We start from the raw sequence: 18402 nt of genomic DNA, 5'->3' as shown, positions 1-18402 counted from the left end.
TCACCCAGATGAAAGACAGGCAGACCCCCTCCTATATGCTCACTCCAGAGCCTCTGGATGGCCTCTCGGACACATCTCCAATGTGCAGAGACCCACGGTGCATGGTGGTGATGGGGGGGGGGTGCTGTTAGAATGTTGAGGGAGCTCATTGCAAACCCAAACTTGGAGATTAGCAGGAGCTGAGCCACGGGGCTGCGGTGCAAAGGTGGAAGTTTCCAGAAGTGGCCGCTGTACTCTATGGGGACCGCCTCTCCTATCAGGACCATGGGAAAGCAGTCTGCTTTGCCAGGGGCTGCCGCTGGTGCCGTAGAGACATGCTCTCAGGCCAGCTGCAGGGACAGCACGTGGGGACAATATGTCCCAGCGCGTCCCATGGGGAGACTGTGCAGGTCCTGACTCTGGCAGGATAGATAGACAGATCCGCTGGGCGACTGGAATGCTTGGACCCCGGGGGCTTCCTTCCTTTGGCGGTTTGTCTGATGGGATGAGCAATAGCAGGGTCTCGCCTTTGAAGCTCTGGCTCCAGCCTCTGACACCCCCTCCCAGCACACAGCGTCCCTTCTCTGGGTCCCATTAACCGTGTGCAGGGACCGGCTCCACTCTCAGGCTCTGCCTCCCCAGCCAGACAGCAGTCTGTGAGAGGAAGGCCATGCGCCTGGTCCCAGTCGGGCACTAGCTGCAAACTCGGTTGCTTGGTCTGTAAGTGAGCTTGCGTGCAGCACAGTGGTCTTCCGTGGGCACCAGAGAAATACTGATAGATGCCCTCAGACTCAGAAACATCTTCCTCACACAGTGTCCCTTCACCCCAAGGGAAGTGAACTTCTTGCAACCTTGTGTAGATACTACCGAGGTGGGAGCCCAGAGCCTTGTAGAATTTCACACACACACACACGCACACGCACACGCACACGCACATGCCCATGCACAATGGAATAGCATTCAGCTTTGAAAAAGGACATCTTGTCCCTTGTGACAACAGGATAACGCGCGCGCGCGCGCGCGCGCGCGCGCGCACACGCACATGCCCATGCACAATGGAACAGCATTCAGCTTTGAAAAAGGACATCTTGTCCTTTGTGACAACAGGATGAACCTGGAAGGCATGCTAAGTCAAATAAGACAGACGGAGAAAGAAACACTGCATGGTCTCACTCTGACGTGGAATCGAAAAAGTCAAACGCTTCGAGGCAGAGAGTAGAATAGTGGTCACTGGTGGCTGGGAGGTGGGGGAAATGGGTACAAAGTTTCAGCTTTGCAGGATGAAAGGACGCTGGGGACCTGAGGCCCAGCATGGGGACTCTGGCTACCAGGGCAGGTTGTATACTGTGGGTTTGCTGAGAGCAGAACTTCAGTGCTGTCACACACAGAAGGAACGCTAGGAGGGGGTGGATGTGCTAACCAGCTGGATTGTGGCCATCACTTCACCAGGCACACATCTATCAACACAGCACATTGTACACCTTAAATACACACCCTTTCTATTTGTCAACGATGCCTCAGTAAAGCTGGGGGAGAGAAGGGACAACTCGCTTACACCGGAAGTTCCACGCCAGCTCTAACTATGGGCACGAAGAGAGGAGGTTGGGCAAAGACACGTGGGAAGGGGACCAAACCTTTCCCCGCTCCTTGTGAATTGTAGTATACCTGGTCTTAAGTGGCTTCTACTGAATGTTGTGCACTCGGTGCTATTCTAAGTCACTTAATTCTCAACAGCATCTTATGGAGTAAGTGAGCTGCCCCATTTCACAGATGAAGAAACTGAGTCGCTGTCCACGTGGCTCACACAAGGCAGGGACAAGACCCTGTCTCCAGAAACCCAGGTTTACCATTAATCCTCCACTGCACTGGCTAGATTAGGTTATCTTTAGCATCCTTTTCAGTTCTAATCCTCCAATTCTCAGACTTCAGAACATGATAAGCCTATTGTAACTCTCCTAAATTTGTCAAGCCAATTCTGGGTCTCTACGACGGCAGATCTAAGGACCCTTTAGGATCAATATGTAGGTCAAGATAGGACTAATATAAAGAAAAGACAACAGAAGGAGTAAAATACCACTACGATACATTTACCATATTGTTATCTTCAGAACGCACCCCACCAGGCAGCACTGTTTGTCAGGTGCGATCACTTGGGACACATTACAGTCTGACTGCGTGCGGGTGCGAGAGCCGTGTTAACATAAGGCTCCTGCAAATTCAAGATCAGCGGCGAAGCCAGGCTGGGTCTGACGGGTCCAGCTCTTCCTGAGCAGCGAAGGCACGGGACTCTAAGCAGGGGCCGGTTCTCACCACAAAGCAGAGAGGAGATGAAGGGGGGAGACCCACAGGGAATGAACTGAGGCTCCAATAGACGAGGCCTGAAAGACAGACTTAGAGCGAGGCCTGGGTTGAAAGACTGGCCCAACACTCAGGGGTCCTCCACCCCAAAGCGAGAAGGTGCTGGGCACAGACGGCCACCCTGGGTGGAGGCACCCAGCGGCACTCCTGAGCACGGTTCCCGTGGAAGCCGGAGAGACGCCACCTAGCACTGAGGAAGTGGGGGGCCGTGCTCCCCACAGAATAACCAACACCGCGTGCGGACAGCACTTCGCGTAGCGCCTGGCGGCGTCTCCCCCGGCAGCTGTCTCAGGAGGAGAGGATTAGGAAGGGAGGCCAGGTGAATGAGAACCATCTGCACTGCTGGCTGCACACAACCACCAGAGCGCTCCCCTCCAGAAGGCAGGGCTCCCAAGCTCCGTCCCTCCCACAGACCCCTTCTGACGGCAGAGCTCCTAGCTCCTACCCCGCCCGCTGCTCACCACTTAAAAGAAGACAAGGAGGGAAAACAAATAGCCCATCAGACCAAACGGAGGCCCTTGGGTGAGACACCAATGAGATGAGGTCCGGCTTTTTATTAATTCCCACCAGTAAGTGAATAGCGCATGCCAGGAGCCCCTGGAGAGGCTCTGTCCTACTGCAAACCCTTGGGATCCGCCCGGAGACCACCAGCACCCAGGGCCTGTGTGTTCTGAACACTGGAGGGATCATGGGCACGGGCAGCCCCTCGGTGCCCATCCACCCCCAGCAGCTCCCAGGCACAGAGTTCAGTGACAGATCCGGACCCACGTAACCCTCGCGGGCTTGACCTGGAGGCACCGAGGGGATTCAGACTCCGTCACATTCACACCAGTGGCTGAGCACACGCTGACAGAGCAGGCGCGGTGGTCACCAGGCAGCTCCCTGCACCAGTTCCCTGAGCATTAACTTGTGAGTGTGCACAGGGTGGGCCCATCGGATAATGGCTAAGAGGATGGACTCTGGAGCACAGTCCCCTGCTTGGACCCCTACCTCTGCCATCTACCAACTGTGTGGCCTCAGACAAGCCATGAACCTCCCTGGGCCTCAGGCTCCTCATCTATAAAATGGACATAACAATGCCTGCATCATAGGGCTGTCATGGGTTTAAGTGGGTTGGGATTAGAGGAGAATTTCTCAGCCTCGGTACTGTTGACATCTGGGGCCAGGAGAACTCTTTGCTGGGGGGGAGGGAGCTGCCTTGTAGATCATAGGATATTTAGCAACATCCCTGGCTCCATCCATCATAAGCAGCCCCTCCACCCCACCTCCCAGCTGCAGCAAGCAAAAATGTCTCCGGACATTGCCAAGTATCTCCTGGGCTGGGGATAACATCGCCTGCAGTTGGGAACTACTGTATTAGATTATGTTGTAGACAAAAATGCCCAAATATCAGCCGTTTGACCATGATAGAGGGTTTAAACACCTAGGAGCTGTGTGCAGGCTTTTGTGCTTTATCTGGGGTGAAAGAACCAGTGCTTTCAGTCGACGGTCAGAGGAACAGAAGCATGGGGAACCTTGGGCTTGAGTTCTACTTTCGCCAGCCAAACAGACTTTTTCTGAGTCCCCCCACATCCCCCATCTGTAAAATGGGTACAGGAGTACCTGCCTCCTAAGGTTCCTGGGAGGAGACAGTGAGGGAATGTACGTGAGAAGGTAAGCTTTCATACACTGGGACATGTCACCAAGACATCAAGAGATTGCTGGCTGGCTGCCTTCTCGGAGCTCAGGCCCTGAGGCTGGGGAGGCAGGGAAGACCCCTTTCACAGCAAAGCCGTCTGTGGATTTCTAGAAATGGGTGTCCCTGGAGGAGCATTTGTGGGGGGTTGGGATGGGAAGTGCGATTGGTTGGACGGGAAGGCTTCTCTGGGCAGCCGCCAATATCGTCTCAGTCGGGAGGAGACGAGGTGGCCTCATCCGGAGCGAAGGACCTGGGGGGGTGGGTTGGTGACCGGCCTCGCGATGACCAGTCAGGGGAATCTGATTCCTGTAGACCAGTGGCTCTCAACCTTCGGGCCCTTTAAATACAGTTCCTCATGTTGTGATCCAACCATAAAATTATTTTCGTTGCTACTTCATAACTGTAATGTTGCTACTGTTATGAATCGTAATGTAAATATCTGATATGCAGGAGGGTCTTAGGCGACCCCTGTGAAAGGGTCGTTCGACCGCCCAAGGGGTCGCGACCCACAGGTTGAGAACCGCTGCTGTAGACTACATGACAGTGGGCTCCGGAGCCTGGGTCCTCCTCTCACAACCTTCCTCCTGCCCACAGATGTACCGGGGTTTCACAAAGATGCCCCACGTGCAGTACATCCACACGGAAGCTTCCGAGAGTCTCTGTGGCGTGAAGCTGGAGGTCAACAAGTACCAGTACCTGCTGACAGGTAACAGCCAACTTAGCAGCTGGGCCGGGGTTTGGCCGAGGCCCACGATCCTTCACTTCAGAAGGACGGAGGAGGAGTGGCTGACCAGAAGGGTCCCGAGGACCTCTGCCTACGCCCAGTGAATTGTGGGGAGCGTGTAGGGTTGAGGGCACCTCCCGCAGCCCGTGGGGGGACCCTGAGGCTGCTGCACCCAGGCTGGCTTTGTCTCAGCTCCACCCCAGAACCCGTGGAGGAGATCCCCTGGTTTTGGTGTCTCCGCACTGCTGTAGATGAAAAGGGGTCATCAGTCCCCGCTCCTCTCCGCCTCACAGTCAGCCTACGATCTGTCTTTGAAACTCACCCCTGCCCCCAGTAGGCCGTCACTGTAGGAAAGGAAATGACAAAACCAGAGCCCGAAACCACACATGTGGGAAGTGAAGAGCTGGCCCCTGGAACCAGCTCCATGGTCTGAGTGACTCTCTGAGTTGGTTTTCCCCATCGGGACAACGGGGACTCAGTCCATCCTCAAAGGTGTAGGGGAGGATGAAATAACACATCTCAGGATGGAAGCGTACTGAGCACAGTCCCTGGTTCATGGTGGGGGCTCAGGAGGTGTGGCTTCTTCCCCTTCTGCTGGGCTCCCCCAAAACAACTCTGCCCCTGCCACCCTCTCTCCTCCTCCAGGCCGGATCTTCGATGGGAAGGTGTACATAGGACTGTGCAACTTTGTGGAGCGGTGGGACCAGCTCACCATCTCCCAGCGCAAGGGGCTGAACTATCGGTATCACCTGGGTTGTAACTGCAAGGTAAGCCCTGGGACGGGCAGGTGGGGAAGGGGAGTGCTGGCTCTCAGCCCCAGAAATACCAGCTCCTGCTGCCCTGGGTGCTGGGCCCTGGTGCAGGGAAGGGAGTGAGGAGGGGCCGGGGCAGAGGAGCAGGTTTGAGCAGGGGTGGAAGGAATGCTGTCCCAGGCCGAGGAGCGGAGAAGGCGAGAGCAGAGTGCCTTCTTGCTGCAATCCGCTGCCTCCGTCCATCTGTGCTGCCCCCTTGGCAGTTGCTGGGGCACAAGGGCTCTTCAGCTTCCTGGCCCCTCCCTCGGCTCACGTTGGTGGCAGGTACAGGGTCCTGCCAAGTGATGCCAAGTGGGCTCACTCGAGCAGCTGACTCATTGGCGGCTCCACCCTGGTGGGGAGGGGAGGAGAGCTGGCTCACTGATGCCACACACAACAGAACATGACCCTTGAGCCAGGCCCAACCCCTTGACCCGGGCACAGGGACAAGGCTCACAGCCTTCCCGCTGTTGGAGGGAGCGGGGCTGTCCTCTCATGTGACTCTCAAAACAACTCTGCAGTTTTTACTACTGTCCTCCCCATTTTACAGATGAGGAACTAGAGGCTCTGAGACCCTAACTAACTTGCCCTAAGTCACACAGCTCGCTACGTCTGATGACCAGCCTAGGGCAGCTGAACTCCTAAAGTTTATGCTTTAATCCGCTTCCTCAATTCCCTACAAGAACTGAGATCGCCCATCCTGGCTTGTTACCACTTGAGAGGGAGAAGCTCTCTCAAATGTCTAATGCTACCACTTTCTGGCTGTGTGACCTGGCTGCGCCATTCAGTTGCTTAACCTCTCTGAGCCTCTATTTCCATATTTGTAAAAGGGAGAGACAGCTGTTATCAGAATGAAAGAGAAGACCATAGCAGCCTTTAGCAGAATGTCTGGCGTACAGTAGGTGCTCAGTAAGAGTTAGCCAGTAGTATGTTCTTTTCACCAAGGGACCGCGGTGGCTGGGGTCCCCCTGCCGTGGTCCCAGGTTCTGAGGAGTCCTGCCCTGGGCCGGCATCAGGCCTGGGTCCGCCATGGCAGAGTCTGCTAACCGACGGCTGTTACCTAATTGCAGATCAAGACCTGCTACTATCCGCCTTGCTTCGTGAGCTCCAAGAACGAGTGTGTCTGGACCGACATGGCCGCGAGTTTCGGCTACCCTGGCCACCAGACCAAACACTACGCCTGCATCCGGCAGAAGGGTGGCTCCTGCAGCTGGTACCGAGGATGGGCCCCCCCAGACAAAACCATCATCAATGCCACAGACCCCTGAGCGCCAGGCCCTGCCCCGCCTCACCACCCTCCCTTCCCGCTGAGCTTCCCTCGGACACTAACTCTTCCCAAATGATGACAATGAAATTAGTGCCTGTTTTTCTCGCAAATTTAGCACTTCGAACACTTAAAGCAAAGTCTGTGCTGTCATATGGAGTTTATTCGGAAACAACCTCCTGGCCCCACCCCACGCCGTCTTTTTTGGTTTTGACATCCCCCGTTTCCACCCAGGAATTTTTGGTGCCATGCCAGAGAGAATGAGGAATGTACACTCCTCCTCTTCGTGATAACATAATCTATATTTTTTTAGGAAAACAAAAATCAAAAAACTACCCTACGCGGGCACTGTAATGCCTACCCCGCTTTCTTCCTTGCCTCCCCTCTCTCCCCAGCATCTCCTAGACCCTCCTCCCTCTGCCCTTCCCCTCCATCCCAGCCCAGAAAGGACACAGACAAGGTCGCTGCTGAAAGCCAACTGTTTGAAGATCAGTCAAGGGTAGCAACCAGATAGACTCAAGGTATGCGGGAGATCTTACACACTGAGGGATGCTACTGCATGTTCCAACCAGACCATGTCTGTCTGTGTGTCTCTCATGTAAGAGGCGCAGGGGGCAGGGAGGAACCATGAGAGAGGGTCTGAGAGAATGCAGCACACACAATCCCACCCAGTCCCGTGATGCTCGGGTAGACCAGATGTCTCCGAGTCTGGAGCAAACAGCCAGGCTGCAATAACAGAACTTTCTTAGTCCAGGGAAGACTTAAACATCTGCCTGAGGTCAGGAGGCTATTTGCCTGCCTTGTACAAAAGCTCTGGTGAAAACTGAGACGAATGTCTTTCCTTTCCCCGCCTCCCCCGAGACTCCCTCCTGGAGAACTCTTTGGTCAACGGGGCCAGGAGTTGCCCTTATGTAAATTGGAGAAATACACACACCATATACACTATCCACAGCTGTAGCCACGTAGATTTGGTTAGAGAATACTATTTCCAAGGTAACGTTCAGCTCACCAAGGAGGCTGTGTTTGTATACACATTTGCATATACCCACACGGGGACATAAGCTGATTTTTTTTTTACAGGACACAGAATTCTGTTCCATGCTGTTAAATACACCAATAGTTTAATCTCTTCTATTTTGTTGTTGCTTGTTGGAAGAAAATCATGACATTCCAAGTTGACTTTTTCTTTTCTTTTTTTCATTTTAATTAAAGTTTGAGATTCTGAACACCCTCAGCATTCCTCTAACTGGGGTCACCTGACCTCTGCCCCTGTCCTTCTCTCCTGCTTCGTTTCACTGCCTTACTGGCTGGGCTCCGGTGGGAGACGCGAGTTAGTGTGGGTCGCAGGCTGGGCTCAGGAGGGAAGGCTGCGGTGCCCTGCCAAGGCCAGATGGCTAGCTTCCCTGGGCCGGCTTGTCTTTCCCAGCTCACGGGTGGGTGAAGGCCACTTCCTGGCGGCCTCACCTCATGGGCTTAAATGGGTGGTCACTGGGGAAGCCTGATTCTGTCATCGCCTGTAGGGGGTTTTCTTTTGTTGTGTTTTTTGGAATAAAACTATAATATAAACTCTCCAGTTAAATAAAAGTATTTTAAATGTTAGTGCTGAGATGAGATGCGGAGAGCAGGCGATCATATATATTTCAGAATGGGGGTGGGGGTGGGAGGATGGTGACATGGAACATGACTGCTCTCCTTTTTCCAGATCATGGGTATTTATCCTCTATTAGTATCTGTATCTTCAGTTCATTCCGCTTTAGGAAACAGAGCTGCCCACTGACACAGAACAAAAGGCAGGCGATGCGTTGTGATGTCTCGCACACATACGCAAATGCCCAGGCAGGGTGCTTGGCGGAACCCCAGGGCGGGGAGGGGAGGTGGTGCGGGGGAGACAGTACAGGCACCTGGCTTCTTTAGGATCAAGTCCGTTACCTTGTACCTTTCACCTGCGGTCGTGACATTTGGCATGCAGGAAACAGAGGCTTTGTCGTCCCCAGGGGGCAGTGTGAGCAGAAGGAGCTGCGGTCAGCAGTCTTTTAAGGGGTGAGCCTCAGACTTGATGTTTAAGATTTTTACTTCGGCCTCAAAGGCTTACAAGGTGGAACCCCTAATCCAACCTGTACAAGTTCCCTTACCCACAGGTGGACATCAGCCTCCCCTCCACGAGGCATCTGACCATCATCGGTCCCTGGTGGGGTCCCTCCACTCACCCGGCAGGGTGGGCCCTGGCATGAGTCACCTGAGGTTTCCCTGCAGACAAGCAGGCAGAACCACAGGCCCACGTGCCAGGCCCCGGTGAGGAGGACAGCAGGTCTGGGCAAAGAAGGGTCCTGTGCAAAGCGATGTTGCCAGAGGGCATCTGTGGAGCTTTCCAGAAGCTATAGCTTTGTTTATTTCACCTGTTCACTGACTGTATAATTTAAAGTCATTTATGTAGCTGAGGCACTTCTGTATTTCAATCATATTGTGAACGTTTTATTTTGCTAAATCTTATCATGTGTAGGCTGTAATATGTGTACATTGTGTTTAAGAGAAAAAGAAATGAAACCCACACACCACCATTTTCCCGAATCAAATTCTACAGTGGAACGGAGGGTAAATGCTTCTGTGGCGCAGGCGGCTGGACTGGCGAACCGGGGAAGCTAGAAGGAGCCGGCGCTGAGGCCCCTCCGGCCCCCTCTCGGTCAGCATCCGTGCTCTCTGGAGGAGGCAGGAGGCGGGGAAATGGCAAGCAATTCCATGTCCTTGCTCTGTATCAACTGGTCCCGGGCAATCCCATTCCTCTCCTCCCCTGGTCCCTTTGCCAATTGGGAAGCCATGATTTCTCCTAAATCCCGGGCCATGAGAGCTGTAATTCCAAGACCTCTTGGTGTCTCCTGGCCATCTCTCTGCCTCCCTCTCCAGGAAGCCCTCCAGGATCTGCTTCTCTGTCCAGTGCTCCCCGTGGCAAGGCAGGAAATACTGGGAGACTCCTCAGCCAGCCCCAGACCCAAACGGCGGTCAGGCTACAGCCCACAAACACCATTTTTCATACCCTGGTTCCTGAGCAATTCAAGAAATAAATGATTTATTTATATGGGCAGCTCTGTCTCAGAGACACCGAGGGAGACCGTACCCTCCCCTGCCCCAGCCCGTCAGCCTGGGTTTGACGATGGCCAATACAGATTACCCCACGATGACACCCAAGTGCTTGGCTCCCGGCTGCCCAAAGTTAAAAAATATCACTGAAATAGTTTGACACAAGGAAAATGCTTTGAAGATCTGATGGCAGAAGCAAAACAAAATGGGGACGGGCAGGAGGTAGATTTCAGCAGCCTCCCAAGTGGCTCTTGGGAGGCGTGAGGAACTTAGAGACCAGTCCCCCTCAGCCAGTCTGCTGTCCTGAGGCCCAGAAGTGATGGAGAGACACCAACCAGAGAAAACCCTGTCTGGAAGGAATGTATTTGTTGCTAAATTTTGTAGCACTGTTTACAGTTTTCCTCCATGTTATTTATGAATTTTATATTCCGTGAATGTATATTGTCTTGTAATGTTGCATAATGTTCACTTTTTATAGTGCGTCCTTGATTCTAAACAGTAAAGTGGTTTTATTTCTATCACACACCTGCCGTCTCTCGCCTCCTTGTGTCCTGGCCGCCGTCGGGGGCTGCAGATCACAGAGGGCCTTGGAAGCCGGTGGGTCCCGCCTGCCCTGGCCCCGGGCTCCAGGCCCCTGCAAACTCCCCTCGCTCCATTCACCTCCACAGCGTGGACCCGCCCACCCTGGTCCCTCCCCAGGCAGGGGGAATTTCAGGAGAGGCCTCTTAGATTTCATCCTGGCTGCTCCTCCAGCCCCGTCCTTGCTCCCCGATTCTATGTCCATGGTTCTCCATCGTTCTACAGAATTGGGATCTTCACCTGGTTACCTGTTAGTGCTACAGGTACTACCGGATGGGAGCCCTGACTTGGCCTGTCCGTCTCCTTCCTCAGAACCTCAATCACGTGGAAGTGGGGAGGGGAAGACTGCAAAGATGTCAAATGCCTGCCTGGAATTCTGAGTGTGGCATGAATTCAATGCCAGGAACTCATGAGGCCACACCGTAGACGGCAAAGCCTGCCCAGAGCTTAGAGCCGCCTGTCACCCCCAATGGACGCTGTAAACCCTTCACCCAATTGTCACCCCATTGCTGACAATGTCCCAGGGTAGAGCTTTGCTTGTATTTTAAAGCGACCCTACTTTGAACACCTATTGGACACCAGGCACAGCACTCTACACACAGGGTCTCGTTAAATCTCAACAACCCAGTGAGGTTGTTCCTCTATCACCCGTGGTTTTCAGCAATGGGAACTCAGACTCACAGACATGAATTCATTGCCCAGGATCTAGTGAGCAAGCAGAGCGAGGAGTCACGCTCAGGCTGGTTTGACGATAAACACTCCGTTTCCCCACTGTGGTCACGCTTTGCGGGAATATGCCGGGTTCCACACGCCCTTCTTATTCCAACCACACATCCTGCATGCTCGGACTCTCACGGCATCGAATGCAAGTGAGAGATAATCAATGGCAACCCTCTGCATCGACTGCTCCCACCTGGAGCCTGCAGTCCTACCCAAGAGTGTCTCCAAATGCGATTGTCCAGCTCAGCAGCCTGAGCTTGGAAGTCCACAGAGGCCACTGACCCCTGCTGGTACCCTCTGATACCCTATTAACTACCCTGTTCTCCAAGACTCCCATGCTTCCTGAGGCGAGTGGAGCTACGGCCCTGGGTTCCTGTGACCAACCGCACAAGCAGGCATGTCTCGGGCTGTTTCCAGCTGCCCAGGACTCTCCCACCCAACTTGCACCAGCGCTCTCCACCCATTTAAAACGACCATGACCTCTGCCCTCGGGCTGTCCAAGTTAAGCTCCGACCACTTCCCAGAGACAACAGCAAGTGTATTCAAAAGTTGGAATGTGAAGAGGACACACAAGGAAACTGCCCTTCAACAATCCATGCCAGTCAAACATTACCACTTTTATTAACATAAGAAACCAAGTCCGGCGCAGGCGCAAACAAAATAACATCCCGCCTCTGAAACATCAATTACCCTTATTATCAACCTTTGGCCCCCACAGGCTCGTTCAAGTTGTCCCCTTGTGGGCCCCAAACCCCTGAAGTCCCAAGGAACTCTGCCCCCCTTGGTCATGCGTCCTGCGGTCTCAATCCCACCTACGGAGGGGACTCTTTCCTTAGGACAGCCGGGCGTCCCGTAAGACATTGCGGTTCTTCCCGAGAGAGCCACCCCGGGCCCACCTCCTCCATCCAAATGGACGGAGAACACAGACACGTGTCACTCCAGATCATGCAAATAAGCAGCGTAGACAGGACACTCACCATTGGCTTATGGTTGGGGAAAAACGTCTGCTCCACAAGCGGGAACTTCTCAGGACCCAGGGAGTGGAAGATCTTAATGAGCTGAGAAAACTAGGGGAGAAGAGGAGAGAACATTGGTCAACACCTGTCATCCCGTATGACAGAGCCACCCGTGACCCCGGGGCTCGAGCGTCTGATGGCTCTGAGCTGAGCTACAGCGGCTGCTCTCTGCCTACAGGGAAAAGGTCACAGGCCTTAGCTGGGCATCGTTATCTCCTTCATCTGGCTGCATCAACCCCTTCATTCCTGCCAGGCACACCGAGTTCAGCTCAATAACTTTTAATGCACATTTCCTATACTAGTGATGGCGAACCTTTTGAGCTCGGCCTGTCAGCATTTTGAAAAACCCTAACTTAACTCTGGTGCCGTGTCACATATAAAAATTTTTTGATATTTGCAACCATAGTCAAACAAAGACTTATATTTTGGGTATTTATTTTACATATTTAAATGCCGTTTAACACAGAAAAAATCAACCAAAAAAATGAGTTCGCGTGTCAGAGGTGAACGTGTCAGTGTCATAGGTTCGTCATCACTGTCCTATACCCTCAGCCTCTCACACAAGCAAAACCTGCTGACATTCACGCCATGTCCCTTGCCTGCCGCGCCCTTCTTTCTAGGGAGGCACGTGGCATAGGCGTTTATGGCACAGACTCTGGGTTTAAACTCCTGCTCCTGCACCTCCGTTCTGGGTAATCTGGGAAAACCACATCAGGTGCCTGAACTTCTGTGTCCTTGTCTGTGGATGGAGAAAACGAGGGACCCAACCCCATAGAGGTCTTGCGAGGATGAATCGCGTAGGGTATTAACGGATTTAGGCATAGTTGGGGGCGTGGTATTTTGGGGAAAGCCTCTCTTACAGGTAACATTTAGATGGAGACTCAACTACATCAAGTGAATGAATGAAACAAGTGAATAAAAGGTGGGGGAAATCAAGTCTTGGGGGCTGGAAAGAGGGCTCCCAAGTTCTGGCTTCGCGCCTGGACTCTGGGTGAGTTCCTCAGCTATTTTGAGCCACCTGCACGTGATAATGATGGACCGAATGCCAGGCAGCACAATGTTCTGGTCCTTGCTCAGAGCTCAATAAACAGTGCCTACTGCTAATAACAGTGACATGATAGAATATCAGTCAGAACAGGACGGTACTGCCTCTTACCACTATTATCATTATATGACACTACTATATCGTAATATGTGTTATATGATATTTGTTAGGCAACCATTACAAGAAGGGGACTGGGATCCAAGTTGCTCATTCAGCTGCCTTTTCATTCTGAGGTCTCCATGTTGGGGAACGGGCCCGTTTCAGGCCTGGGAGGGCCTCCCATCACCCCCACCTCGCTCTGAGTTAGCCTAGCCGCCACCTACCACCCAGGGCTTGCTGCAGAAGTTGTAGACGGAGTAGAGGGAGTTGACGGCGGGCAGCCCTCCGTACTGCAGGCCGATGACCAGGCTGCGGTAGTCTTCGCCCAGGGCCATGCTGTAGGCGTGCTGGCGGACCAGGATGAAGTCTGGCTTGAAGGACCTGTGAGAGAGAGGTCGACAGCAGCTTGACTGCGCTGTGCACTGAGGGAATGCCATGCCTTGGCCACAGGCTGCTGGAAGAGCACTGAGCCGGTGTGGCCACTGCCCGGGAGCCCGCCGTTCACAATGGGGATGGGGTGGTGGGTGTGGATGAGGATGGTCAGTTGCAAACACCACGTAAAATGATTGAAAACAACTTTCACTTTCTTTCTGCTTCCCTTTCTTTTTATTTTTCATAATATTCTTTTTATAAAAAAATATTTTTTTATTGATTTCAGAGATAGAGATATAAAGATAGAGAGAGAAACATCAATGATGAGAGAAAATCATTAATTGGCTGCCTCCTGCAAGCTCCACACTGAGGATCGGGCCTGCAACCCAGGCATGTGCCCGGACTGGGAATCGAACCCTGGCCTCCAAGCTCATAGTTCAACACTCAACCACTGAGTCACACCAGCCGGGCTCACACCCACTGCCAGTGCCGACGCCACTTGCACCCGCAGCCGGCACTGGAGCCGCTGCTCACACCCACTGCTGGTGCCCGGCACTGGTCCCGAAGTGGTACCATCTGCAGGTGCGAGCAGCGGCTGCCAGCCCTGATTGCCCCTGCGGGCTTCTTCACCTCCCCCTGCTCCTGAGGGGTGATTGGAGCAGCAGCCACCGCTCGCACCTGCTTACGGTGCCAGCCCCACCCGCACCCACTGCTGGTGCTGGCCCCAATCGCTTTGCACCGTCAGTGGGTGGGAGCGGGGCCAGTGCCGTCAGCATGTGGGAGCCATGGCAACAGGAGTGGGGCTGCTGGGAGACAGGGGGCTGGGGGCCGCAACCAGAGGGGCTGGGCAGGGGTGTGGAGGATGGGCCAAGACCTGCCTCTGTGCCGACTGCAGCCTCATGGCCCACAGTTCCTTTCATGGTGCATGAATTTGTGCACTGGGCCCCTAGCATATCATAATTAAATCAACCAATCATCTACTCTCATCAAATAGGCTATTTCCAATATTTCACACACATTCATCTTTGCACAAAAATCACTGCCTTCATTTAAAAATATCTCCTTAAGATAGATTTAAGAAGTGGGATTACTGGGTTAAAGGGTATAAACGTTTTAAAATGTAATTTAAAAAGTATGTCTTTTAAAATTTTTTTAAATTGATTTTAGAGAGAAAGGGGGAGGGAGAGGGAGAGGGAGAGAGAGAGAGAGAGAGAGAGAGATGTGAGAAACATTGATCAGTTGGCTCCTGCACGTGCCCCAACTGGGAATCGAAACTGCAACCTGGGTATGTGCCCTGCCCGTGAATTGAACCTGCAACCTTTTGGTGGCGAGTGACACCAGATGCTGTCGAGAGGCCCGTGGGGCCCACCAGCAGCCGCACATCGTGGCGACTGTGGGAAAGGGGCCCGGCTGGTTTATGAACAGCTGGGCTCTCTGATGAATCCTGGGCCTCTCTGTAAAGTTTATAATACAGGAACATGAGTTGTGGGAGGAAGTAGCCTTCCTCACCTCCTTTCTCAGTCTCAGAATCTGTCTGTTTATCCTGCTCTCTGGCTTCCCTTTCGTTCCTGAGACAGTGTCCATGCTGCTCCACCCTATTCCTCCGTCCCCCTGGTGAACCCACACATTGAGTTAAAGTGTGTCCCCCAAAAAGACACGTCGAAGTCCTCAGCCCTGTTACCTGCGTGAGTGACCTTAGGGAAATAGTGTCTGCAGATTTAATCAAGCGAAGACGAGGCGATGCTGGAGTGGAGGGGCCTCACCCGATGCCTGGGAGTTTACAGGAAGTGTAAATGCAGACACAGAAGTGGAGAGCAAGAGGAGGGCTGCACGCGACGAAGGAGGTAAAGATCGGAGGGAAGTGTCTACACGCAAGGAGCAGCAAAGATGGCTGGCATCCAGGAGGAGCCAGGAGGAGGCAGGAAAGGACCCTCCCCAGGTCCTGGGAGGGAGCCCGGGCCTGCCACACGTGATCGCAGATCCCGGACTCTGAACTACACGAGAATCCATCCTTGTTGTGTAAGCCGCCCAGCCTGGGGCACTTCGTGACAGCAGCCTCAGGAAACACAGACACAGCCCACCCCCAATGCCTCCTCTTTCTAGCAGCTTCCAGAACGTTCTGGTTCCTTTGCTGGTGTGTGTATCCTTCCACAGCCCCTTCGAACTTCCCAAACAACCAGCCCAACCCCCACAATAAGGAAACCTGCGCTTAGAGGTGCAAAAGGAATCGACCGTTAAGCGATGGTCATGTTTACACTTTAAAATGTTAACGAGTCAACGCGCTGACCAACACACGAAGGTTTGTTTGGAAGGATGTTCACCAAGGGCTCAGCTGGCTGCTCTGAAGGGTGGGTGGGACATGGGGTTACTGCGTTCTCCTGCAGGCTCTGTGGCACTGACTGCGTTTTAAAAAATAAAAAGAAAAAGAACACGGAACGTTTTTACAACCAGGAAAAAACAATGAGGTCATCTTCATTTTGGGGGAAAAAATGATCAATGTGACAATGCTGTAACGCCACGGAAAATGCGGACGGGACGATTTCACGTGACATAAAACAAGAGGAAAGAGACGCTGTGTGACCAGAACGCCGTGAACACGATGGTCCTGGCAGGCAAGATGGAAAATGGCTACGCGCTGAGGTGGTGAGGCTGCAGGCGAGCTCTGTCGCTTCGAAATTTTCCATTTTCGTGACACCGTGGTTGGGGCATTCATCAGAACTTCTGGTTAGCGTCAATCCGTAAGTGAACGGTGAAGCAAGTCCCCTCCACTCGGCCGGGCAGCCATACCAGCCAGTCCTCCTCTTCCCCCCATGGCTACACCTTGGACAAGGCAATCCACCCCTGCCAGCCCCGGCTCCCATGCACCCATCACCACAGTCCTCGCCTCTGGCTGCCAGGCCCCTTTCTACCCCAATGAAACCGCCCCTCAGTGCCAAACTCCAAGGTCAGGTGGCTTCTGCCGTGCCCTCACTCCCTGACCTCAAGGAATAGCTAATGCACCGTGAGCCTCTATTCTAGGCTCTGTGTGCATCTTCACTCCTCGGAAGCTGCTGGTATCATCCCCATTTTCCAGATGAGGAAACAACCAGGGGTTGGGAACTACGTGTGAGAATCTTTTTCTGGTGCCTAGCAGGTGCCCAGCACACAGTAGGTGCTCAGGAGAGGCACGTGGAAGTGGAGCATGCTCTGGCCTCGCTTCTCAGGGTCCTGGCCCCTCTGAAGTTAGTAACACTTCATCAGCGAGCCAGGAAAAGGATCTGAAGAAGCCAGGTAACGCGTGAGTGTGGGAAAATGTGACGTGGCTTCCAGCCCTGTCCCTGACTCGCTGTGGGTCTGAGAGCACGGCTTCACCTCCCTGGGCCTCAGTTTCCTCATTGGCCAAAAAAAACTGGGCTAAGTGACCTCCGAGGGCCCTTCCCGGGATGACTGCCTCCAATCCCAGACTCAGAACCAAGGCTTTCAACACCCGGCTCTCCGTCACATCTGTCCAAGCGTGACTTTCTGTCACGTAGCGGTAGGTTGTAAGAATCGTGATTACAAACGACAGGGACCTTGCCAAGTGCCAGACACCTATGAGGGGCTTTCAAGCCTTATCTCCTCCGACCCCACACAAAGCCCCTGTGAAGTGGGTGTTTAACTTGGGCTGGGCCCCTGGAAGCAGAGCTCCACCCAGGTGTCCGAGAGCCTGCGGTTCACGGAGGCAGGCGTGCTCTTGAGAAGAGGCTGTCGAGGACGAGGGATGCGGGACAGGAAGAGAAGGGTGTAGTCACGGCTAAGTCTAGTCTTGGCCTGATCCTCAGGGGCCTCTGGGGCATGAATAGTCCCACTGAGTTGTCCACCTTGAGGGAGGAGGGCTGGGCTTTTGGGTCTCCAATATCAGTCAGTTAGCAACTCCCCTGATGGGAGGGGAGAGACAGCAGAGGGAGTTAGCCCCTGGGTGTGTCAGGATGGTACCATCAGCCCTAGGCTCTGAAGGCTGGAGGTAGAGCCACAACCGTGGCATCACAGTGCTGGAGGGGTGGGCGCTCTGGCTGGCAAAGGGGATCTGAGCAGAGAACTACCCAATACTACGATGAGCCCATTTGACAGATGAGGAAAACAGAGGCCTAGAGAGATTAAACACCCTCTCAAGATCACAGAACGACCACGTATACAGGTTTGTATTGTTAGGTACAAGTCACATTTCCCACCAACGGTCCCCAGCCCAGCCATGTTCCCAGCACCCAGAAGGGTGACTGCACCCAGGGGTGCTGTCCTGTGCTCGACAGACCTGTGCTTGTGAGCTGCAGCTCGCCAGGGCCCTGGGGCCTCAGGTGGCACGTCTCTGGGAGGGTTTGTCCTCGGCCCACGTGAGGCCCGGGCGGGGGGCGGCTCCGACAGCTGCCCGGGCTCCAGGGCTGTCAGCGGCCGGTTCCAGCCGCGGGCCTCCTGCCAGGCTGCCTGCTTGGGAAAGGGAACATTATTCATCGGGGAGATAAGGCAGCCGATGAGAGATGGGGCTCAGAGCAGCTGCTCCTTGGGCCGCGGCTGGGGAAGCGCAGGGGAGGGCGAGGGGGAAAGCCCATTTTGAGATAAAAAATGATGGTGCTGCTGGGGGGTGACGGGAAGCACATTTCAACCCAAAGCCCTCCCCATTGACAGCCAGGCCTCACAGGCCACACATGTGCCATCAGGTGAACTACCGAACAAGCCAGGGGCGCTC

At 53.8% G+C, this 18402-nt stretch overlaps 2 protein-coding genes across 3 annotated transcripts in view; one reads left to right on the top strand and one right to left on the bottom strand.

Annotated features, from left to right (window-relative positions):
* The window catches only part of TIMP3 (TIMP metallopeptidase inhibitor 3), a 56646-nt gene extending 46643 nt beyond the window's left edge, over positions 1-10003 (top strand). Inside the window, exons 3-5 of the mRNA XM_006769321.2 lie at positions 4610-4721; positions 5385-5506; positions 6601-10003. Of these exons, the coding sequence (XP_006769384.1) occupies positions 4610-4721; positions 5385-5506; positions 6601-6798 (432 nt within the window). The 3' untranslated portion in view covers positions 6799-10003. The remainder of the gene's footprint in view (positions 1-4609; positions 4722-5384; positions 5507-6600) is intronic.
* The window catches only part of SYN3 (synapsin III), a 416488-nt gene that overhangs the window by 285057 nt on the left and 113029 nt on the right, over positions 1-18402 (bottom strand). For both annotated transcript variants that reach the window (XM_006769322.2, XM_006769323.2), the window contains exons 5-6: positions 13553-13709; positions 12146-12235 (exon numbers count right to left, since the gene is read on the bottom strand). In XM_006769322.2, the coding sequence (XP_006769385.1) occupies positions 12146-12235; positions 13553-13709 (247 nt within the window). The remainder of the gene's footprint in view (positions 1-12145; positions 12236-13552; positions 13710-18402) is intronic.

The sequence above is a fragment of the Myotis davidii genome, unplaced genomic scaffold, assembly GCF_000327345.1.
Source record: "Myotis davidii unplaced genomic scaffold, ASM32734v1 scaffold120, whole genome shotgun sequence".
Lineage (NCBI taxonomy): Eukaryota > Metazoa > Chordata > Mammalia > Chiroptera > Vespertilionidae > Myotis > Myotis davidii.
This window is presented reverse-complemented; position numbering and strand designations above follow the sequence as displayed.